At 37.7% G+C, this 25,508-nt stretch overlaps 1 protein-coding gene across 14 annotated transcripts in view; it reads left to right on the top strand.

Moving 5' to 3' along the window:
* PIKFYVE (phosphoinositide kinase, FYVE-type zinc finger containing) overlaps window positions 1-24,849 on the top strand; it is an 85,397-nt gene extending 60,548 nt beyond the window's left edge. For 12 of the 14 annotated variants that reach the window (XM_088827915.1, XM_088827952.1, XM_088827942.1 and 9 more), the window contains 15 exons: window positions 277-367; window positions 2,799-2,859; window positions 4,814-4,951; window positions 5,763-5,883; window positions 8,606-8,701; window positions 11,544-11,627; window positions 12,364-12,461; window positions 14,442-14,606; window positions 15,972-16,031; window positions 16,690-16,866; window positions 17,808-17,911; window positions 18,809-18,937; window positions 20,018-20,279; window positions 20,696-20,770; window positions 21,568-24,849. In XM_088827915.1, coding sequence (XP_088684041.1) covers window positions 277-367; window positions 2,799-2,859; window positions 4,814-4,951; window positions 5,763-5,883; window positions 8,606-8,701; window positions 11,544-11,627; window positions 12,364-12,461; window positions 14,442-14,606; window positions 15,972-16,031; window positions 16,690-16,866; window positions 17,808-17,911; window positions 18,809-18,937; window positions 20,018-20,279; window positions 20,696-20,770; window positions 21,568-21,683 — 1,777 coding nt within the window. In that variant the 3' untranslated portion in view covers window positions 21,684-24,849. Of the gene's footprint in view, window positions 1-276; window positions 368-2,798; window positions 2,860-4,813; window positions 4,952-5,762; window positions 5,884-8,605; window positions 8,702-11,543; window positions 11,628-12,363; window positions 12,462-14,441; window positions 14,607-15,971; window positions 16,032-16,689; window positions 16,867-17,807; window positions 17,912-18,808; window positions 18,938-20,017; window positions 20,280-20,695; window positions 20,771-21,567 lie in introns of those variants that run through there. The other 2 variants (XM_088827968.1, XR_016035304.1) reach the window with 2 other exon arrangements.
* The last annotated feature ends 659 nt before the right edge of the window (window positions 24,850-25,508 follow it).

Below are 25,508 nucleotides of genomic sequence, written 5' to 3'. Positions count from 1 at the left end.
TGTTGATTTTCAGAGCTGGGCTTTGAGCCTTGGTCTGTTGGTGTCTCCTATTCTTTTCTAACCATAATCATATGAATAACAACTGATTAGTTGATTAGAAATAAAACAAAACTTACTCTTAGTTATGTACAGCTGTAAAATCTATTGCATTTGAAATAGGAAACTTAATTTTTGGGGTTTCAAAGCTGTAAGGAGAATATGTGTATAGATTATTCAGGATATTAGAAAGAAAACCATGTTCTTCTTTTCACTTTTCCTTTTTTTCTTTAATTGTAGGCTGCAAGACCTTTTCCAACAAGAAAAGGGTAGGAAGCGGCCTTCAGTTCCTCCAAGTCCTGGAAGACTGAGGCAAGGTGAAGAAAGCAAGGTAATGTTGTTTTGTCTTGAGGCCTTCGTTGTGATAAATAGAATTAATTTCTCTTATAACACTTAGAAGTGGTAGTTTAATACATACTTTATTGATAATATTAGTGTTTTTAATTTTGAAGCAGTCAGGTTTCTTGGTGTGACCTGGATTAATTTATTTTATCTTTGCCTGAAATAAAATACATTATAATTCATTTATTTGAAATACTTATCAAAAGCTGCTGTCTACTGGCATCATTGAGGATAGCATCACAGAGTCAATAGGTGCTGTAAAGGAGAAGGTGTGGATGCACTGGGTGTATAACAGAGTCCTATTTTACTATGAGTTTTGGGTGTTCTTTGTGCTTAAGTAAGAAGTTTTTCTTAAGAGGTAACATCAGGTTAGTTCTATATGTTGATTTAATTAACCTTTCCTAATTGTATTAGTTTTCTCCTGCTGTATAACACCTTACCCCAAACTTAGTGACCTAAAACATAAATCTGTTATCTCACAGTATGTCAGGACTCTGCAGAGTATATGGCTGGGTTCTTTGCTCGGTCTCATGGCTGAGATGAAGGTTTAGCTAGAGGGTTATCTGAGGCTCAGGATCTTTCCCCAGGCTCATCTAGGTTGTTGGCAGAGTTCATCTGTAGTGTTATAGGACTGAGTCCCCCTTTCATTGCTGGCATTTGACTAGAGGCAAGTCTCAACTCCTTGAGGTTGCCTGATTCCTTGCACTTGGCCCATTTCATCTTCAGAGCCTACAGCAGTGGATTGAATCCTTCTGATGCTTCAGATATCTTGAATTCTTCTGTGTCTAACCTCTGGACACAGATTTAAAGGACACATGATTAGGTCAGGCCCACCTGCTTAATTTCCCTAGTTTAAGGCTAACTGATTTGTGATCTTACATTCATGGTAGAATCCCTTCACAACAGTATCTGAATTCATGTTTGATTGAAGGTACATGTGGTATGTGTGTGTGTATGTGTCTCAGGGTGTGCAATTCTTTGGTATCATCACCAAATTCTGCTACTGTGCTAACCACGAACAGAAGAATTAATGTCAGTATATTTTAAGGACTTAATATTCTGATACCACGAGGGCTTTTGAGAGAATGTTTCTTTAGTGTATAGTACTTGTAGCAGAGTATTTTCATGGAATGATGGGTCCAAGTGCCTTATATCTTTGTATTATTTAGGAACACTGTGTCACTGAATTCTCCTTTTTGTCTCATAAATAACTGTGTAGGAATCACTTTTCCTTAAATTTTGGGTGAGAGTAAGACTTATGAAGATGATTTATTAGTATTTCCAAGTAGTCTGGGACCGTTAACGGCTCTCATACACTGCTAGAGGTCTTTCTGTTTGCCTACTGATGAAACTGCGAAGCTAGTGCTGTAAGACATGGATTGAAAATATAAAGTCAATTAATAGATGATTTTCTTTTTGAAAGATTGAAAGTTGATTTGAAAATCTGTAGCACTGCCTTTGTGTTTATATTCACTCATTTGATAAATACTTACTGAGTGCTTTTAGACACTGTTCTGAGTGCAGGGATCTCAGGGTTCATAAACGTGAACACAGAAGTTCACATTTATGGATGAAAGCCATAGTTACTGTTCCCATGGAACGTTTGTTTATGAGACTGATAATAAACAGATGAATCAATAAACATTTAAAAAACAAGTGGAAACAAAGCTGTGAGGAAAAGATTAATGAGGAATGGAGAGTAATGCCAAGGGAGTTGGTGATGATGTGTTATTTTATATAGGATGACCAGGGTGGGCTCTGCTAGGGTGAGCAAATCAAAGGACTTTGTAGTTAGCAGTGTAAGAAATGACTTTTAACGGCATTGTACACAGGGCTGACAGTCATTTAAATACATATTTTATCAATGGATTATGGGACTTGAGAAAGTCCAATGGATATTAAAAGGTTGCTGGGCTTAACGGATAATCATAAGTAGTTCCTGGATATTTTAATGGGTCTGTGAACTGCTGTTTAGAACAGTATTCTCAAAATGTAGTTCAAGGACCCTGGAGGTCCTAGACCCTATTAAGGGCTCTGAGAGATTTCCCTTTTTCAACTACATAACTCTGTGAGGCTAGATTATTTTTATAAGTTCAGTCATAGTAATATAGCTCAACAGATTACATGCAGAAGTCAGGGAGGAATTTAACTGTCTTCTATTAAAAGAAGACTTTAATGTCTTCTCGACATTGAAATATTTGTAAAAGCATAAAACAGTGCCACTCTTTTACCAATTAAAAAAAATCTATTTTTATTAAAATGTGTTGTTTATACTAATATATAATGGGTTTATTATTATTTTTAAATGAATCAATATTAATAATTCTTAAGAGGTTGAAAGCATAAGATTCACTTTGTTAAAAATTTTTTTAGTGTGATTTTAACATTTCCTTAAGAACAGAATATTTCCTTCTCTACAGATAAGTGCAGTGGATGCATCTCCACGGAATGCTTCTCCAGGACTTCCAAATGGAGAAAAAGGTTGGTCCTTGAGTGTGGTGATCACCTGTCATTGAATTTAAAGATATTTCTTAGTCTAGAAGTTGTTTTAAACACTAAATTTTGAGAATTTTTTCTGATGGAGTTGGTCAGAGACATTGTTTTCCTTGCTCTAAAGCATTTGTAAGCAGTGTCAGTTTAAGATTATTATAAAATACATTGCCTAAGTTAGGATAGAGAAATAGATGATCAATAGTGAAGTGAGTGAAAGTTTGCTCAGTAGTGTCTGACTCTTTGCACTGTACAGTCCGTGGAATTCTCCAGGCAAGAATATTGGAGTGGGTAACCTTTCCCTTCTCCAGGGCTTGCCCAACCCAGGAATCCAACCCAGGTCTCCTCATTGCAGGCAGATTCTTTACCAGCTAAGGCACCAGGGAAGCCCAAGAATACTGGAGTGGGTAGCCTATCCCTTCTCCATTGGATCTTGCCAACCCAGGAATCGAACTGGGGTGTCCTGCACTGTAGGCAGATTCTTTACCAGCTGAGCTACCAGGGAAGCTCAATAGAGAAGGCTGCTTTTTAGGGGAAGAACAGAAAGATAAAAGGAAACTGAATTTCTGTCTTGATTGTGCTACAGTTAAGTCCCTGGTTTCGTAGAAAAAAAAATCGGACAAAGCTTAGTTGATATTTTTATATCGCTAAAATCTTTTCTAGACTTAAGCCTATTTTTTCCTCACTATTTCATTGAATAACTTGGTGCCAGTCTAGGGAATTTGAAGGGAAATTTACTTAGACTATCTTGGTAGAATAGAAACTCAACTTGGAATTCTTGGCATTTTTCTGTTATTATTAAGTGAATTTCCCCATTGAGAATAAACGTGATTTTTTTCCCTTCAGTAGTGTCATAATTCGATTCCTTATTAAATTGAATGAACAAAATTTTTAAGTACGCATTATGAAAGTGAAAGTGAGTTGCTCAGTCGTGTCTGACTCTTTGTGACCCCATGGGCTAAAATAAAAAGTTCATGGAATTCTCCAGGCAAGAGTACTGGAGTGGGTAGCCGTTCCCTTCTCCAGGGGATCTTCCCAACCCAGGGATTGAACCCAGGTCTCCTGCATTGCAGGCAGATTCTTTACCAGCTGAGCCATCAAGGAAGCCCAAGAATACTAGAGTGAGTAGCCTATCCCTTCTCCAGTGAATCTGCCCATCCCAGGAATCAAACTGGGGTCTCCTGCATTGTAGGCAGATTCTTTACAAGCTGAGCTACTAGGAAAGTCCAGGCATTATGGTCTAGTGCAAAGAATATTGGAGTGGTACTAGAATTGGTGCTTTTGAACTGTGGTGTTGGAGAAGACTCTTGAGAGTGCCTTGTACTGCAAGGAGATCCAACCAGTCCATTCTAAAGGAGATCAATCCTGGGTGTTCATTGGAAGGACTGATGCTAAAGCTGAAACTGCAATACTTTGGCCACCTCATGCGATGAGTTGACTCACTAGAAAAGACTCTGATGCTGGGAAAGGTTGGGGGCGGGAGGAGAAGGGGACGACAAAGAATGAGATGGCTGGATGGCATCACTGACTCTGTGGACATGAGTTTGAGTGAACTCCGGGAGTTGGTGATGGACAGGGAGGCCTGGCATGCTGTGATTCATGGGGTCGCGGAGAGTCTGAACTGAACTGAACTAGACTTGGTTGCCAGTCATTCTGGATTCATGGGGTCGCGACTGAACTGAACTGAACTAGACTTGGTTGCCAGTCATTCTGCTGTCACTAAGATCTGATTGTGGTCAAGTCATATAACCTGTCTGGATTTTTATATCCATTTCTAAAATTTCTGAAATTTATTTGTGAAATGACCTACATAACTTTATTTAAGAAGCTAAAATTCATTGGCTTATGAAGTAGAAAAAGGTTTTGGCATTTTAAAAACATTGTTATTAGGTAGAAATGGACATAATGTTTTAAAGTGACTCATTTGCATGGTGTTTTGCTTTAGAGGACCGCTTCTTGGCCACCCTGTCCAGTCAGAGCTCCACCAGTTCCCCCCATCTCCAGCTGCCTACTTCTCCTGAAGGCGTGCTTGAGCAGGCCATGGGAGGGCCCCCCGAACTCGATACTGCCAGCAGTTCTGAAGGTACAGGTCAAGCAAGTCACTGTTTCTTACTTCGTCCAGTAGAGACGAACACTGAGTGCTGGGGCAGAATGCTTGCTTATCCCTTGGGATTTAAAGTTTGTACCGTTGAAAGTGCTCTTTTAGATGTAGCTTCTTACCATATCCCTTCTTCAGTTGTACTGCTTGACGTGTGACTGTCTCAGTAACAAAATGCTGTTGAGCTTTATCTACTTTCTGGGGATATTATTAATATTTTCTTAAGTCTCATAAAGCACACGATTGTTCCCTTATAAGAAAGAAAATTACAACCATTTCTCCAACGACAAACATTTGTTTCGCCAATAATAGATGTATGCCTTTTCCCTCTCTTGCCTTGCTTTCTGTTTAAGCACCAACTACTTAATTATAGTGTAAACGTTAAATGTAACTTTTAAATGGCAATTAAGCTCAGATATAATAGCCACATTGCTCATAACTGAGTTGAAGTGGCAATAGGAACAGCTGGGACTGAGTTCAGGCTTGCTTGGCCAGTAATTTCACCACGGCTGCTGCCTGGCCCCTTGAGAGGAAGAGGCTGTTGATTGCAGAATGATCTCAACTTCAAACATGTTGAAATGTAAAAAAAATAAGCCCCTTGGGGTCAGAGCAGTGTATACTTCACGGTTGATTCCTGTTAGATAGTCGTTATTCCTAGATCAAAAATTTTACACCATAATTGCTAATTACAGTGTGCCCATGTCTGTGTTCCAAAAAGGAAAAGAAATATAGTTGACACTTTATACTTTTACTCTTCCTGAATATTAATATGTAAGTAGAATATTTTTCATTCTAGATGTATTTGATGGACATTTGCTGGGATCTACAGACAGCCAGGTGAAGGAAAAATCAACCATGAAAGCCATCTTTGCAAATTTGCTTCCAGGAAATAGCTATAACCCTATTCCATTTCCTTTGTAAGTATTAAATAAGCCAGTGGCTGTTGGGTGGTTTTGTTTTCACTTCATTTTAAAGATTTCTCTGGATATACTCTCCATATTTAAATATGTTTATTTAACTTTATATATGTATTTCACAATCCAAAATTATCCTCTGTTACCATAAAAGAGATGTCTTTTTGTATAATGTACTTTGTGGAACATGTCAGTTCATTTCAGTTGCTCATTCGTGTCTGACTCTTTGCGACCCCATGACTCACAGCACGCCAGGCCTCCCTGTCCATCACCAACTCCCGGAGTTCACTCAAACTCATGTCCATCAAGTCGGTGATGCCATCCAGCCATCTCATTCTCTGTCGTCCCCTTCTCCTCCTGCCCCCAATCCCTCCCAGCATCAGAGTCTTTTCCAGTGAGTCAACTCTTCTCATGAGGTGGTCAAAGTATTAGAGTTTCAGCTTTAGCATCAGTCCTTCCAATGAACACCCAGGACTGATCTCCTTTAGGATGGACAGGTGGAATTTCCTTGCAGTCCAAGGGACTCTCAAGAGTCTTCTCCAACACCATAGTTCAAAAGCATCAATTCTTCGGCGATCAGCTTTCTTCACAGTCCAACTCTCACATCCATACATGACCACTGGAGAAACCATAGCCTTGACTAGACGGACCTTTGTTGGCAAAATGTCTGCTTTTTAAATATACTATCTAGGTTGGTCATAACTTTCCTTCCAAGGAGTAAATGTCTTTTAATTTCATGGATGCAATCACCATTTGCAATGATTTTGGAGCCCAAAAAAATAAAGTCTGACACTGTTTCCACGGTTTCCCCATCTATTTGCCATGAAGTGATGGGACCGGATGCTGTGATCTTAGTTTTCTGAATGCTGAGCTTTAAGCCAACTTTTTCACTCTCCTCTTTCACTTTCATCAAGAAGCTCTTTAGTTCCTCTTCACTTTCTGCCATAAGGGTGGAGTCATCTGCATATCTGAGGTTATTGATATTTCTCTTGGCAATCTTGATTCCAGGTTGTGCTTCTTCCAGCCCAGCATTCCACATGATGTACTCTGCATAAACATGTAGTCTTTATATATTAACAGTAGATAAGTAGATTAATAAAGAATTGCTTATATATAGATATATATATACATTGTAAAAGATATACTGCTACATTGAGGGCAGGAGGAGAAGGGGGTGACAGAGGATGACATGGTTGGATAGCATCACTGACTCAATGGACTTGAGTTTGAGCAAACTCTGGGAGATAGTAAAGGACAGGGAATGCTGGAATGCTGCAGTTCATGGGGTCGCAAAGAATTGAACATGATTTAGCGATTGAATAACAACGACAATTGATCTCATGATCATGAAAACATATTGCTGATTGTATATGAGGGTGTTACTGACCCAGTACTTTACTGGGACATGGTGCTTTTCTAACAGAGGTGATGAATTGCAGTGGCCCATGCAAGTTTTTGTGTGATCTTGTGTGTACCAGGTTCTCTCACAGTGGGAGAAAAACATAGGCTGGCTGTGAGAGTTTTTCTTCCACTGGTTGACATGTCTGGCTATCAGCTGATGATGCTTGCTCCAGTGAAACATGTTTGTTAATAAGGATTTTGTTCTCAATTGACTTCTGTATTTATTTATTCAGTTAATGTTTAAATTTACGGAGTGGCAGCTTTAGTGCCCAGGACATAGAGAAAGATCAATAAGGGAAACTCCTCCTCTCAGGAGCTCATGTCTTGAGTTGTATGTTCTGTGGTATAAATGTGTAAAAGGCCTCTGTTTTCTCTGCTTCATGGTTTATGTCATTTACTGCTGGACTAGTGATAACATTTCCACAATTTCCAAAAGACTTTTCTTTCAAACTTAGAACAAAATCTGTTAAACTTCTCATATTCATTGTAAATATTTTTTGAGATTAATATGGCCCAACGTCTTGCTAAGGTGGAAAACTTGATGATTCCAGGACCCTCTGATTTGAAAAATAGTTCTGATAATTTTTGGTTGCCTTTAAAAACTTTCTGTTGATCTGTTTTCCTTGGCTGTTTGTTCAGGTTCTGCATACATTTTGGCTTAATTATGCTGATGTAATTGTGCATTATTTAGTTAACTTAAAATTGTCCTGAAGGAAAGTTATGACCAACCTAGATCGCATATTAAAAAGCAGAGACATTACTCTGCCAACAAAGGTCTGTCTGGTCAAGGCTATAGTTCTTCCAGTGGTCATGTATGGATGTGAGAGTTGGACTGTGAAGAAAGCTGATCGCCGAAGAATTGATGCTTTTGAGCTGTGGTGTTGGAGAAGACTCTTGAGAGTCCCTTGGACTGCAAGGAGATCCAACCAGTCCATTCTAAAGGAGATCAATCCTGGGTGTTCATTGGAAGGACTGATGCTAAAGCTGAAACTCCAATACTTGGCCACCTCATGCGACAAGTTGACTCACTGGAAAAGACTCTGATGATGGGAGGGATTGGTGGCAGGAGGAGAAGGGGACGACAGAGAATGAGATGGCTGGATGGCATCACCGACTTGATGGACATGAGTTTGAGTGAACTCCGGGAGTTGGTGATGGACAGGGAGGCCTGGCGTGCTGTGAGTCATGGGGTCGCAAAGAGTCAGACACGAATGAGCAACTGAACTGAACTAAAAATTGTCCTGAGATTTACTTGTAATTGTGCTAATGGGTTGTATATGTAATTTTTTGCTAACTTTGTTCTGATTTGCATGTTTTTGAACAGTGATCCCGATAAACACTACTTAATGTATGAACATGAACGAGTGCCCATTGCAGTCTGTGAGAAGGAGCCCAGCTCCATCATTGCTTTTGCTCTCAGGTATTACTCATAGGGCTTTTTCGCCTGTGTTTGTATTTTTATACTTTATGTGTATTTATTAATTGCTGTATTATTGAGCTCTGTTACATAGAGTAGAGCAAAATATAAGTAAATGTAAAGTAGTAAATATAAGTACAGAATATATATCCTTTGGGTGTGACAGTTTATTCTTTTTGTATCTGGTAATGTACTGTTTACCCAAGTATTAACAGGATGATTCTTAAGCAAGCTTCTAATAATTAAGTTAACTAGGCAAGTTATTTGCTAATTCTTATATCCTCTGTCCATTCTCTAAATTATAATACGTGTCCATTGTATCCTTTCCTTTGGTTTATTTATTGATATAATACTTGGAACATATGTGCCTTTAATCCTCTGAATATCTTTTTTGTATCCTTCATCTATTTCCTTCCTGCTTCCCACACGTAGAAGGTCAAGTTTCCTTAGAGTAATGCTGTTCCTATGCCTTAACTCATTTACATACCCACGGTTATGTGTCTTAAAGAAGGACCATTGTTTAGAAATTTTTATATATCGTGTCTGAAATAGCAAAGCTTTTTAATCTTAATGATGTCTTGGCAGTGATAGTACCTAGTTTAAATAGAATCTAAGATGTTTAATAAAAAACGTATTTTTCCCTGTTGAAAGACATTGAAATTAAAATCTTATTTTTAATATTGGTTACAAGTTGTCCACTTATTCAACATTATTGAATGTTGCAGTGTGTGGTATACTAGGTACTGGGTATAAGGGGTAAACAAGATAGATTTATAGACTTCAGCATTTATAGAGTTTAGAGTTACTATTTGGATAATAAGGAGTTTTTTCCTTTAGAAGATTCCATATGATATTATCATTGCCTTTTGATGTTCATGAAGTATTTGCTTCTCATTTTATTGGTTGGTCGACTGGAAAAGGTCAGTTTTCATTCCAATCCCTAAGAAAGGCAATGCCAAAGAATGCTCAAACTACTGCACAATTGCACTCATCTCACACGCTAGTAAAGTGATGCTTAAAATTCTCCAAGCCAGGCTTCAGCAGTACGTGAACCGTGAACTTCCAGATATTAAGAAAAGGCAGAGGAACCAGAGATCAAATTGCCAACATCCTCTGGATCATCGAAAAAGCAAGAGAGTTCCAGAAAAACATCTATTTCTGCTTTATTGACTATGCCAAAGCCTTTGACTGTGTGGATCACAATAAACTGTGCTAAATTCTGAAGACGATGGGAATCCCAGACCACCTGACCTGCCTCTTGAGAAATCTGTATGCAGGTCAGGAAGCAACGGTTAGAACTGGACATGAAACAACAGACTGGTTCCAAATAGGAAAAGGAATACATCAAGACTGTATATTATCACCCTCCTTATTTAACTTATATGCAGAGTACATCATGAGGAACGCTGGGCTGGAAGAAGCACAAGCTGGAATCAAGATTGCCGGGAGAGATATCAATAACTTCAGATATGCAGATGACATCACCCTTATGGCAGAAGGTGAAGAAGAACTAAAGAGCCTCTTAATGAAAGTGAACGAGGAAAGTGAAAAAGTTGGTTTAAAGCTCAACATTCAGAAAACTAAGATCATGGCATCTGGTCCCATCACTTCATGGGAAATAGATGGGGAAACAGTGGAAACAGTGGCTGACTTTAGTTTTGGGGACTCCAGAATCACTGCAGATGGTGATTGCAGCCATGAAATTAAAAGACACTCCTTGGAAGGAAAGTTATGACCAACCTAGACAGCATATTAAAAAGCAGAGACATTACTTTGCCAACAAAGGTCCGCCTAGTCAAGGCTGTGGTTTCTCCAGTGGTCATGTATGGATGTGAGAGTTGGACTATAAAGAAAGCTGAGCCCCGAAGAATTAATGCTTTTGAGCTGTGGTGTTGGAGAAGACTCTTGAGAGTCCCTTGGACTGCAAGGAGATCCCACCAGTCCATCCTAAAGGAGATCAGTCCTGGGTGTTCATTGGAAGGTCTGATGTCGAAGCTGAAACTTCAATACTTTGGCCACCTGATGGGAAGAGCTGACTCATTGGAAAAGACCCTGATGCTGGGAAAGATTGGGGGCAGTAGGAGAAAGGGATGACAGAGGATGAGATGGTTGGATGGTATCACTGACTCAATGGACATGGATTTGGGTGGACTCTGGGAGTTGGTGATGGATAGGTAGGCCTGTTGTTCATGGGATTACGAAGAGTTGGACACGACTGAGCGACTGAACTGAACATACTATAAGAAAGGCAGGAAAGTCAACCAAAAAAATACGTGTTTTGTACTATTAGGAAGCGGGTTTTCTAGTTGACATCACCTTTTTCTAATATCTTGGAAAAAGAATACATGGTCACATCTGATTTATCTAAATCGGGGCTCCCAGGCTGTAAGTTGGATTTTGTTGGACAGTGCAACCTTTTTTTTAAAAAAAATGTTTTTTTCTTAAAGTTTAGTACTTTTAAATTGAAAACACTCTCAAGTCCCTTTCCTCTCTATTACACTAAATTGTGAAGTTTCATGTTTTTCAATTAGCTGTTCAACCCTGAAGGCATTTGATCTTTAAATGTTAGTATGGAGGTCTTCACAATCCTTTTTTAGGATATTGAGTCTGGCTGGTGTGTTGGATTATATTTTGTATTATTTTTTGTGAACATATTGACTTTCTTAATGAAGTTTCTACTTGATAACTTTTATTAGTTAATGCTAATGTATTTGTCTTAAGTACATTAGATGTGGATGCTTATAATGTTTGTGTTTCTATAATGCAAAGGTTATTCTAAAGCATATGATTTACTTTAAAAGAAGATCTTAATGTTTAACATATTTCAACCTGTTTCTTTCCTAAGTTGTAAAGAATACCGGAATGCCTTAGAGGAGTTGTCCAAAGCTACTCAGCGGAACAGTGCTGAAGAAGGGCTTCCAACAAACAGGTGATGTGTGATTGAGGAAAATTTATTTTATTTGAACTATATCATTTTCTAGGTGTTCCTATTTCAGTTTTATTACAGCTTATTGTTGATGTATAAGTTTCTAGAATATAATCAGTGGCACTGATTTTTTAGCCAGTAATTGACAGAACAAAATTCAGGTATAGCAAAAGATCTTAAAAAGTCCACTAGGTTATGGTTTTCTTATAATTGTCATAGAAGTTCAAAGTGTATTGCATATTTACATTTTTAAGTTTTTAAGTTCTCTTTGCTATTTTCATTTAAAAAATATTAACTTCTGAAATTGGTAAACTACTGCCTAGCTTTGTACTTTAAATAATTTAAGAATTTTCCATAATAATTAAAGATCTTAACAACTAAAAAACAAAGCAAACCTCTTCCAAACCAGCTCTTTAAGTATTTTAGGTATTTGAGACAGAAATTGTCATAATTGTCACCATTGACTTATGGGTGCTATAATATAGCTCTGATACACCTGAGAAAAATATTTTAAGACCCTATACTCTTATAGCTTTAACATTTTTCTTTTTCTTAAAAGTCTAGTATACATTTTAAGACTTTTTCTTCCATCCTTACCTGTGGTTATATAAATTATGAACAAGATTTCTGATATTGTGGGTGGGGTTAGGTGGAAGGTAGATTAATATAGAAATTAGAGTATTTGTTATTTTGTGTCTGAATCATATAAAACCAACTTTTCTTCTGTTTCTTATTTTAGTACTTTAGACAGCAGACCAAAGAGTAGCAGCCCAATTAGATTACCTGAGATTAGTGGAGGACAGACAAACCGTGCAGTAGAAGCAGAACCACAACCAAGTAAGATTACAAATGGAGAAGTACTTTTGTTTGTAATTGTGGTTTGAAGAAGAAAACACATTAAATAAGAAATGCCATCTGGCAAGGATTTATTATTTCTGATCTTTGAAATATAATATGGATGTAAAATTTTTATATATCTTCTTTTGTGTATATTTCGCTTTTCTTTGATTTTTAAGTTTTTGAGTTTGAAACACCTAGAAGCGTTTCATGCAAAAAGAAGGTCCATGCAAAAAGGAGGAGGATCGGCCTTCTTGGCTAGAGCTTTCGGTTTAAAGCATGCAATATAAGAAATATAACATCAGCTTTTTTGTTTGTTTGTTTGTTTTTGCAGCATTGTTGGCATTGTGCAAAGAACTTTTCATGTCTTATCTCCTTTAATTCCCACAATAACCCCATATTTGACATATCTCCATTTTTCAGAAAGTAAGTTAAGACTTAGATTTAGCACTTCATTCAAGGTTACACAGGTAGTGGGGAGCAGGGATTTGAAGTTGTGTCCTTTTGACTTTGTCAGTTAGAAATATTCCCTACAAGTAACAGAAAACCCAGTTGGTTATGGGCAGGGGAGCCTGGCATGCTCCAGTCCATGGGGTTGCAAAGAGTCGGACACAACTGAGTGACTGAACTGAACAGAAAAGTCAAATGACTACTGGGGCTTAAACAAAGGACGGTTTATTTTTCTAAAATAGCAACGTCTGCAAATGGGCAGTTGCTGGCATTGGTTCAGCTACTTGGCTTTGTCATGATAACATAGGGGTTAGTTTCTCTTTGGTTTCTCTTAAATTTTACTCATGGTCAGAGATGTCCCACTCTAATGTCTGCATTTGAGGCAGAAGGAAGGGCGGTATAAGCTTCTGGTCTTCCCTTTTATTAGGAAATTCCCTTTCTTTTTCAGTCTCATTGGTTAGAACTGAGTCTCATGGCCACCCTTTCCTGCAGAGGAGACTGAGAAAGTGGTGAGCAGCATTGTCCTGGCTGGTTTATACAAATCATGATTCATTTCCTGGGACTCTGCATGCTGCTGCCCCAAAGAAAATTGGAGCTCTGTTAGCAAGGAACAAGGTGGGATTGGATATTGAGGAGACAGTGATAGTGTCCGCCACCCTAAGTAAGCACTTAATGATTGAGATTTGGTGTGGATTTTGTTAACGGTAAATGTACAAAGGGCTTCCCTGAGAGCTAAGTTGGTAAAGAATCTGCCTGCAATGCAGGAGACCCAGGTTCAATTCCTGGGTCAAGAAGATCCACTGGAGAAGGAATAGGCTACCCACTCCAGTATTCTTGGGCTTTCCTTATGGCTCAGCTGGTGAAGAATCCGCCTGCAATGTGGGAGACCTTGGTTAGATCCCTGGCTTGGGAAGATCCCGTGGAGGAGGGAAAGGCTACCCCCAAATTAGGATCATATGTATTAATGATATGATGAAACTCAAAAGGAAGAATAAAAGTATAGAGCAAGCTTTAGTTATATCTTTGGTCATCCTGTACTACTTATTTTTGAAAAATGCTAAAACTCAAATTACATATTTTGCTGTGTTAAAATATAGCAACACAGATGATATAAATGTTATACTTTTAACTTTGAATCCTTGTAGCTTGGAATACTGTTCTGTATTAGTTTAATGAGCTGTACTGTAATACTATAAGAACCTAGCCCTATCTTAAACTTGTTGCTTAAGATACTATGACAGCCTTGGAAAGATTTTTTTAAGTCTTTCTCTATATTTAATAATTTCTCACATTTTGATATGTAGCTGTCCGAACATTGCTTTTCTTCTGTTTTTGATAATAAGAGTGCTTGATTGCCCCCTAAAGCCCCCATAAACCATATGGAATAATAATCTGTGCAAATGAATCTATCAGTGTTACTCTTATTTATTACTTTAATATAATGGTTACTGCTTACACAGGAATGAATTGAAAATTTTAATTTTTCTACCTGCAGTGACCTGTACTTAATATGTCACCTCTTATTTTTAGCCAAAAAGGCTTCTGGAATGTTGTCCTTCTTCCGAGGGACAGCAGGGAAAAGCCCTGACCTCTCTTCCCAGAAGAGAGAGACCTTACGTGGAGCAGATAGTGCTTACTACCAAGTGGGGCAGACGGGCAAGGAGGGGACGGAGAATCAAGGCATTGAGCCTCAAGGTGTGTTGAAGGAGACCAAATGTGCTTGTTTTAGGCTTCAATTTACTTACTTCAGTTGGTTATGTTCCTTATAGCTTTAAGTAGATGCCTCTACTGCAGAAACCAGGGCCTTCCCGCTCTTCTCACACTGTGGTGGGGTAGAGTGAGAAAAGCCTGGTGCTGGGAGAATCCAGCTGGTTTCAGGTATTACTGTTCTCAACTTACCAAGTGGAGGAATCAGAAATCCTTATTGCTGTACTGATAAAGTGGAAAAGCAGTGTCTTCCAAGGTTTACTGAGGATTAAGTGACATTACACATCTGTCTCACTGTGAAGCTTCTCAGTGTATGTTCAAATGAGGTCATCCCATTGCCCTCTTAGACATCCCCTTTCTTCTCCAGTCTCTGTAGGGTGGAAGTTACTGATACCCGCCTTCATTTAGGTATTTAAAAAAATATGGTGTTTGAATACAGGGTTAGACCAGGAGTCAGATAACTAAGCTGGCCTGTCTTTGTAAATAAAGTTGTGGTGGAACACAGGCACACCCTTTCATTTTCTTACTGTCTGGCTGCTTTCCCATTGTATTGGCAAGCTGAGTAGTGGCAACTGAGTAAAATAGCTACCATCTGGCCCTTTAGAGGAGTGGTTTTGCAACCCCTGGGTTACAGCATGAATTAGTAGTTTAAGAAATAGAAATTGAATGATATGTTTTCATTAATAATTAAGATCTGTGTTTAGTATTCTATAGGCTGTGATCCTTAGAAGGCATTGGTACTTTGAAAAAAATAATTTTGAAATGGGAAACTTAGAGGATGACTTATTCTTCTAGATGTTGAAATATGTTACAACTCTACAGTAATTAGAGTTAAAATATATTACAACTCCACAATACTTGTCTGGCAGTAAGTTTGCCAGACACATTAGTCAAAACAAAAAAACACCAGCTCTGAAGTAGATATTAGTATATTTTCTATGGTGTTCATATATTTTAGTGTATAATAAAGAAAACATCTCAGAATATTCGGAAAGCATTGCTCTATACACAGGGAAAACTGGTCATAAACTCTGGTAAAATAGCCACAGAAAGTCTTGATGTTAGAATTGAGTAAGTTTATTGCTATCATAGGGATTATTTAACTTGCAGAAAAATTATTCTTCAATCTGAATTCTCTGATTTGTAATCTAAAAATTGATCTTTCAAAAGGTACATACATTTTTATTGTAATAATTTACATTTAATTGTATACATGATGCTTGTTTGAGCGTGGCTTGACTAGGATAATACTAATTGACTTAGTTTTTAGTTTATATCAGGGAAAAAGAATACACAAAATGAACTGATAACTGCCTAAAACTTTGTCTTTACTAATGATGTTACATCTTTTAGATGAAGTAGATGGAGGAGATACACAGAAGAAACAACTTACAAATCCTCATGTGGAGCTTCGTAAGTATGAAATAAATCTCTGGTTTGGGGACCCAGGACTATAACTGAACAAACTCCATTATTTGAAGCTCCTAGCTTCACACTAGATAAATATCCTATCTCTTGAAATGAATACTAAGTCTTTGTGCTGATGAGCATTTGTTTCATCTAGATTTAGTTTATAAAATATATATTATTTAATTTAAAAGGAAATCTGTTTGTAAATTTAATTTAAATATAATTTATAAATTTTAATTAGATGTCTAGGGTTTAAATAATTTGTTCTTGTATAATTTAGAGCCACAGAACCTTACCAAGGCATCTAGAATTGTGTGTACATGTTTTGTTACCCAGAATAGTAACACATACAGTGAAATTTAAGATGTAACCATACAATGATGAAAATGCAGTAACCGGCATAAAATTAGAACCGGGTCTTGTTTTATGTTTGATTTTTTTTTTTTCTAGAAATATGTAAGGGTGGTTCTAAGGTACTCTCTTAATCCTTTCTGAAGATAACAGAATAGTGATAAACTGGGATGTAGTAGACTTAACATGAAAAATACTATCATGGAGAAAATTAAATGCTTGCATTTGGTGTGGGGGTGGGGAGTGGGCAAGAAGGAAATGATATTTCTGATTCAGAAGAGCTTTTTTCTAAAAACATTTCTGTTTATAGAATTTTCGGATGCCAACGCCAAGTTTTACTGTAGGCTCTACTATGCGGGAGAGTTTCATAAGATGCGAGAAGTGATTCTAGGCAGCGGCGAAGAAGATTTCATTCGTTCCCTTTCTCACTCTTCTCCATGGCAGGCCCGAGGAGGCAAATCAGGAGCTGCCTTTTATGCTACTGAGGGTAGGCCTTTTTGCTGTTGTTGTTGCTCAGTTGTGTCCAACTGTTTGTGACCCCATGGACTGTAGCCTGCCAGGCTACTCTGTCCATGCAAGAATACTGGAGGCAAGAATTTCTCCAGGCAAGAATACTGGAGTGGGTTGCCATTTCCTTCTCCACGGCCTTTTTGATCATTTGCTAATTAAGCGGCATCCATCTTTTTTCCCCTCGGATAATTTATGAATCCCTTGAACTGAGGTAATGTGATGTGTCATTTAGCAAACATGTTTTTCTTTTTATGCTTGAGAGGTTGAAAGAAGAACATTGAAAAAATACATGGTGTACAGTGTATAATGAAAGACAAGTATTGATCAAATCCCTACTAAATTCTTTGTGGTCCCGAGTTTTCCACATGCAAATAGTAACAGAGAACTTTTAGAAAACTCACAAGGCACCTCAGAGCTGATGGAAGAAAGACAAAAATAGCAACATTTGACTTGAAAACTGGAAGGCCAGGTTCTTAACCTGCAGAAGTATACAGCAGATTGTGACCGTTTGTACTTCATGTTGAGTTCTCCGTACTCACTGAAAGTGCAGTTTCTTGAGAAAATGCACCAGGAAAGATGTGCTGGGTAGGCACTTTCATAGGTGTTAGTTCCTGGATTGCTAACAAAGGAGTTGGTAACATTTTACTTGGTGGTTTTAAAAAGTAGATCATCTAGCTATGACTTCAGGTGTGCAGCTGTCAAATGTAGAGTTTTCTTGACTATATAAATTCTCAGAAGCCCTTCCAAACCTTCAACTTGAGAACTGTGTTCTGATCAAAATCTTCTCAGTGTTATCATATAGAAAATATCCCTTCAAAACATGAAGTGAACAAGTCATTTAGGATTCTTAGAATGATTTATTTTAGATTACCTCAGTAAATATTGCAACTGAACAAACGTGAAATTTTTGCCTTTTAGATGACAGATTCATTTTGAAGCAAATGCCTCGTCTGGAAGTCCAGTCTTTCCTTGACTTCGCACCACACTACTTCAACTACATTACAAATGCCGTTCAGCAAAAGGTAGAAACGTAAACCCTGATCTATAACTAGAGTTTACTGGTCCATTTCACATCCTGAAAGTCCTAAGGGCAGTTTTCTCTATGGTAATAAGGGAACAGAATTGTGCTTTTGAGGTATGGCAGAAAGCAGGCATTTCAAACTTTTCCCTACTTGTGTGTGTGTGTGTGTGTAGTTTGCCCACTTGTCATTAAACAGAGACCCTTCCAGTGAGAATATGAAGGAGTCATGTAGATTTTTCCATTTATTGGTTAGTTGCCTTTTATTGGAAAAATTATGTCATAATAAAATTTGTGAATTTTAGCAATTGTGAAGGATTATCCCTTGGGAGAATATTAAAGATCTAATAATTTTATTGGCATTGCTGCTTTAATTGCTTCATAGATTCAGAATTTCTTTTATGGTCTCCTGACCGTATTAATAGAAAATCATGTCTGGATAATACATGAATAATCCAGATATTGATATTATAAATAATCCTTTTTTAAAATACAGTTGACTTACACTATTGTATTAGTTTCAGGTATACAGAATAATGATTTAGTATTTGCAGATTATACCTCATTATGATTTATTACATGATAATGGCTATAATTCCCTATGTATTAATATATGACATATCCTTGTTGCTTTTCTGTTTGTTACAGCGTAGTTTGTTATTCTCATAGAAAAAATTTGTCCCTCCCCCATTCCTTCTCTGCGTTCGCAACCACAAGCTTGTTTTATATTTCTTAAGTCTGTTTCTATTTTGCATGTACATTCATTTGTGTCTATATTTTTTAGCTTTCACATATATGTTATATCATATAGTATCTATCTTTCACTGACTTACTTCACTAAGCATAATATTCATAAATAATCCTTTTTGATAAGAGGTTACTTTTATCTTTGCTGAATTAGAGGCCTACTGCATTGGCCAAAATTCTTGGAGTTTACAGAATTGGTTATAAGAATTCTCAGAACAACACTGAGAAGAAGCTAGATCTCCTTGTCATGGAAAATCTTTTCTACGGGAGAAAGATGGCACAGGTAAGGATAATGAACCATGCAAAGTGTCTAGCTGCTGGATCCCTTTGTACTTCTGGTTCCTGAACATAATGAATTAGAGAATAACATGGTATTTGATAGTAAATATTAAACTTTGGTTACTAGGTCAGTTACTGAAAGAATGAAGAGGAGTATTGTGGACTGGTCCTAAAATTTAACATAACCAATATCCTAGAAACACAGAATTATAGAGTAAGAAGGCAGATCCAATGGGTCTGGCCATTTTAAAGATGAAGAAACTGAGGCTCAGAGGAATTGACTTTATCAAGGTCTCACGGCTCTTCCTAGAATTCAAGTTGGTCTAGATTCTAGAACAGTGCTCTTCAGTGTGCTGGTCTTTGAACTGTTTCCAGTCTGTGGAGTTAGGAGCTTGTACTAGAATGAAATTTTTTTTTTTTAGAATGTAATGTACTGCTTTCTTCACTGAGAAAGTCTTGCTATAGCAAAAGCTGCTGCTGAACTAAACTGTAGGTTTAATGATGTAATCAATTTACATTCTGACACCAGCTTCTCTTTCATCTTGAGTCAGGAACAACTGACTAGCAGTGGTCTGCAGAATATACCTCAGGTTCCACCAATCTAGTTCCCAAGTCCCCTTACTAGCATTGCTTTTCCTACTGTCTAGAAATTCCTAGAAATACACTGTTGCTTTTGCATTGTCCTTTATAATTGCACAGTTTTGATATAAAAACTTGAAATTTCCTAAGACTGTTTATATCTGTTTTTCAAACTGCTTTATGATTCAGCAATATATTTTTGGAGTTACTTGTTAATGTTTCTTATAGTTGATTAAGTGGGTCAGTATATTTCTGACATATTTGAATATTTGGGTACCTAGTTATTAGTTTCATATGATGCAATTATATCACCATGTGCTTTTTGTATTATACAATTACAATGTATGCATTCAATGACTTACATAAGTTATAAATTTTAAAGTTAAATATTAAAGTGTTTATAAGGATAGTGGCTACAGGAAGCTTTCTGCCTTTTAAATTTAATTATATTAATTAACCATGTGTAGCAACTCACATAAATGACCGAGAATTTTCTTTCTGCTAGGTTTTTGATTTGAAGGGTTCACTTAGGAATCGAAATGTAAAAACTGATACAGGGAAAGAGAGCTGTGATGTCGTTCTTCTGGATGAAAATCTCTTAAAGATGGTTCGAGACAACCCTCTGTATATCCGTTCTCATTCCAAAGCTGTGCTGAGAGCCTCGATCCGGAGCGACTCCCACTTCCTTTCTAGCCACCTTATTATAGACTATTCTTTGCTAGTTGGGCGAGACGATACCAGCAATGAGCTAGTAGTTGGAATTATAGGTAGGTTGATGAGCATGTCTGATGTGCAGTTCATGATTGAATCCAGAGTAATCTTTGAAGACTATACTGAACCTGGTGTAATAATAGCTTATTGAATGTTTTTACAAACTCATTTGAAATTTTAAAAATAATAGTTTTTCTATTCACATTTCTCATTTCCATTTTCATTATCTTTATCAAAAATATATGTATTCAGGAATTTACTTAAGATGAAGCCCTGTGAAGTTGTTATGAGGTTTGGAAGAATTCATATGGTAAAAAACCCTTAGGACAGCCCTTGGCATATTGTCTGCACCTACAGTATTGCCAGCACTCAATGTTAACTAATGTAGAAGTAATAGCAGTGGTAATTGTGATTGTTACCTGCTTATGTTTATTAAGAGAGCTTTTATTGCTAATCTCACCCCCTGCAACAGATTATATCCGAACATTTACCTGGGACAAAAAGCTTGAGATGGTTGTGAAATCAACAGGAATTTTAGGAGGACAAGGTGAGCAGAATTTTTGTTCTGTTTACTCTTTAAACTGTTCTCATTATCTTCCTCATCAGTTAACATATAACAAATGGATACTCAGAAAAAATTATATAACATAACTGGTTATCTTTACCATCATTTCCAAAATGATCAAATAATAAAAGGAATTGTTTAAATGGAGAAATATGGGTTCTTAAATATGTGTTAAGATGCAGTACCTGGTGCATGCTGAGTCTTGTCCGACTCTTTGTGACTCCCTGGACTGTAGCCCGCTAGGCTCCTCTGTCCATGGAATTCTCCAGGCGAGAATATTGGAGTGGGTTGTCATTTCCTATTCCAGGGGATCTTTCCGACCCAGGGATTGAATCTGCCTCTCTTGTGCCTCCTGCTTTGGCAGGTGGACTCTTTACCACTGCATCATCTGGGAAACTCTGTTAAGAAACCAGAGGTTCTCAAAATGAAAAGTTAAAGGAAAGAAAGGCCAGAGTTCCTGAACAGGAGGTTGTCCTGATTTAACGCTTGAAGTCCTTTAAGTTCTCTGAGTACTGAGAGCACCAGATGTGCTTTCAGACATCTCTCATTTCTAGGCAAGAGCATCTTTTAAAATAAAATAGTCCTACCAGGAAGGACCTGTCCCTGTCATGTAGCACAGTGAGCACCCTCCTTTTTTTCTGAGCCCGTCATAGTGTGTGTGTTTACAGGACATGGCATTTTATGTTCGTTTACATGAAAGAACATAGCTGTCGAAGTCAGTGGTCTGGTCGTTTATGTAACAGCTTCCTTTTTTTCCCTTTATCCTTTCGTAATCCTAGGTAAAATGCCGACCGTGGTCTCTCCAGAGTTGTACAGGACTAGATTCTGTGAAGCCATGGACAAATATTTCCTGATGGTGCCAGACCACTGGACAGGCTTGGGTCTGAACTGCTGAAATGAAGCACATACTCTGAAACGGACCAGGAGGAAAAGGGGGCCTGGAACCAAAGGACCACAAGTCCACTACATGTTTTATTTCTTTGCCACATTCACCACAGTGTGCAAAGGCCTTTCAGTTCTGAGGTTGGGTAGGCCATCTGTAGCTGAAGGGTTGAAACGCCATGGATTTGCACTTTGGTTTTTGATACCTACAAGTTAGCTAACCGTGGGCTGGGAAATTGCACAAGTATTTTGTTCACATAAGCCGAAATCTAGATTCATTTCAAAGGGCTGAGAACAAATGCATGGTTGGAGATGAGATCGGTTGAACAGTGGGTTGCTGTGTTTGCTGACAGTCCCCTTAAGCAAACAGTGTCTCATAGATTGTGACTCTCCTGGCCTCACATTGGATACATTCTTTATCTGGAAAGGATTGGTAGAGCTGGTGAATTTTTCTTGTGTTTCTTGTGTAACAATTTAATGTTTGCCTACTATCAGAATTTCTGAAACTTTAAAACAACTCTGAATTATTCTGTCAACGGCCAGTTAAACAGATGGACACAAGCTGTTCTTGTTTTGCTGAGGAATTTGACTTAAATTGGGAATCCTCTCATGTTCTGTATCTTGCCCTGTTTTCAAGTATGTTTGATCATTTTTCAAGTTCTGTCACTTCTTGTCTGTGGGTGACAGGGGGCCACAGCCGTTAACTTCAGGCCTTTTTCTGGAGCTGTTTTTTAAGCCCGTTTACAACTTTTGTGCAAGTAATATGCAGAACTGCACTTGTCTGCACATGCTCATAGTTTAGGTTTTTCTCCCACTTTCAGGGAGATATTACTAAATGAGTCTAAAATGACTAAATCCCCAAGGGGATAACTATTAATGGAAGATTATTTTTAATCTAAAAAGAAAAATTAGGCCTGATCCAAGAAATTGGGCGAGGGAAGCACTCATCTGTACTTTGTAGAGGTAAAGGACCTGTAGTGTATTACAGTATACTATAGGTATAACTAGTGATTTATGTAGCATCTATAAAATTAAGATGTTTCCCATATGGACATCCTTGTTCTCTAACTTTCTGTATGAATTTCTAGGCCAGTTCTGACTGTTAAGAAATGTTAAGAAATAAGGTATTCTTAGTAAGAAACTCCTTGTTTAATAATTTTTGTTTGTCTAAAAAGTGATCAGAAGTACTAAACTATGGCTAACAACACAACCCCAGATACTTTCTCTAGACTTCTTTCCATAATAAGGCTAATTTGGGGATTTATAACATTTTAAGGTTTCCACTCTTTCAGGCTTCCCATAGTAGCATGTTTCTTTTGCACCTTCCACATGATAAGAAAAAAAAAATCTGGATACATTCCAGTTACAGAGACTTGAGATTATGAAATAGGAACATTTTGGAAAGTTTACTTGAGAAAATGAAAGCATTAGTTTCATGTTTGGTGCTTATTAGAGACATGGTTTGCACTAGAAACAAGCTGACCAAGAACTTCCGACTGATCTGATGAAAAGCATTTTTTTTTTTTTTTAAACATATGGTGTGCCTTTTGAACAATACAAAGCCCTGATGTTGGTTTTGATGTCAAAGACCAGTCCAGGACTGGAAGATGTGGAGATACTCACTCCTGTCATGTCCAGGAACAATGGATATTGCATCTCATTTCGAATGTAAACATGTCTTGCGTCTCTATTTTTTTGTGTCAGGATACTTAGGTTGTTTACCCTATCCATTGCTCACACCTCCAGTCAGGAACACTTCCAGGAGTCGGTGTCATCCCCCAGATGCAATCAGATTCTTTCTCTGTTTTGGTCTCAATACGGTATGTTCAGCTTGAATGCTCCATTGGAATAGGTCTTGACGATAATGTGTCTTCTTGGAGAACCAATTATTATTATTAGTTTTTTAAGTACTGCTGTTGGTTAGGTATTTTTGTGGCTAAAAAATTCTAATGTAATGTAATCTGAAGCAATACTTGTTTTCTTACAAGGGTGATCTGTCCATTTAAAACTGTCTTAATGAAGGGAAAATATAAAACTTAATTTGTCATGAGTGATAGAACTGTATACCTGGCCTCTTGCTGCTCTTATTTAGGCCACTACCAGATATATAAGGCTTTTCAAATACTGTATACTCAGTGTTAGGCACTGAGTGACTGTTTACCTCTGTTGAATTCCCCACCGAGGCCTGGAGAACCTTGATGCTGAAAAATTAAGAATGAGGAAGGAATCTTAATACTTTCTTCTGTAGCATAAAAAACAAATTCTGAGAATAGTTGATAGTAGCACAAGAAAGCTATGTAAACATGTTGCATTGTATAAAAATCTTACCTACAGATGTAAACTGTTTTAATGCCATCAGAACTAAAAATATAAAGGATTTCTTTTTCCTTTTTTTCTTTTTTACCCAAGCCTGAGAAAAATAAGGGGAATTAACAGTTGCAAGCCCTTTTGTAATCTGTTGAATGTTTTAAATTTATAGATATTCAAATTTTCATACAGAATGTCCTACTTATAATTGTTCCCTTGATTCAGCAAGTGAGTGGTTTTCTAGCTTTGACTTTTATTTGGTATTGTAAATAGTAGGGTTGTATTGGTTTTTGTGGCATTAGCTTCTCCTTGGCTTTTTACCCATTAATGGTGGACTTATATAAAACTGCTGAGGAAAGTTATCTACCTATAGAAAGTTTGCTTTAGCTAGCAGAGTACAAACCCTTGTGAATGAGCCTGGTGGTAAAACAGACTAGGCCATTCATTATTCCGCAAGTGTTAACGTACTGACTTAAGCAGTATTCAAACCATCTAGTGCAATGCCTTTTTTGTTTGTTTTTGTAACACGGGTGCAGTTGTATTATAGAAAAATAAGAATTACAATCATGAGCAGTTTTATTAATGCTGCTGTGCTGGTTTTGTAAAAGAAAAATGTACATTATGTCTTTGACAGGTTTAATTTTAACGAGAGAAATGACATTGTAAATCAGAATAGCCTCTTTTAATTTAATATGAAAAATCCAATTAACAATATTGAAAATACTTAGTGTATTATATTGTATATATTTCTCTACTTTGGTTCCGGCTGTTTTATATGATTGACATGTTATTTAAGAGATAAAACTGCCTTGACCTCTTGGAGACTTAACACTGTAAAAAGAGGACTTATAATAAACTGAGAATCAACTTCACTTTGTTTTGAATCTGCCTGAGGAAATTAACAAAAGGAGATGGGAGTTGGTGCCTAAGCCTAGGCCGGGCCCAGCTGTGTTGCCCTCTGTTCATTCTGTCCTCCTTCTGTTGGGAGAATCGAAACCTTTCTGTAATAAATAGCCCTTCTCTACTTTTGAACTGTGGTGCTGGAGAAGACTCTTGAGAGTCCCTTGGACTGCAAGGAGATCCAACCAGTCCATTTTAGAGGAGATCAATCCTGGGTGTTCATTGGAGGGACTGATGCTAAAGCTGAAACTGCAATACTTTGGCCACCTCATGCGATGAGTTGACTCACTGGAAAAGACTCTGATGCTGGGAAAGGTTGGGGGTGGGAGGAGAAGGGGACGACAGAGAATGAGATGGCTGGATGGCATCACCGACTCTATGGACATGAGTTTAAGTGAACTCCGGGAGTTGGTGATGGACAGGGAATCCTGGCGTGCTGTGATTCATGGGGTTGCAGAGAGTCAGACACGACTGAGCAACTGAACTGAACTGACTGATAGATCTAAGAAAGGGGGATGCTAAGTACTTGGGTTCACTTCATCCAGTAGGGGCCTGGCCTTTTCTGTTCATTTCCTTTTCCTCAGTTCTTCTGTGTTTCCTTAGGGCGCTCAACAAAGTTCAGCCCTTGCCC

The sequence above is a fragment of the Moschus berezovskii genome, chromosome 2, assembly GCF_049115385.1.
Source record: "Moschus berezovskii isolate FMDL1 chromosome 2, NW_MosBer_1.0, whole genome shotgun sequence".
NCBI lineage: Eukaryota > Metazoa > Chordata > Mammalia > Artiodactyla > Moschidae > Moschus > Moschus berezovskii.
Note: the sequence above shows the minus strand (reverse complement) of the source record. Positions and strands in the feature narration are given on the sequence as shown.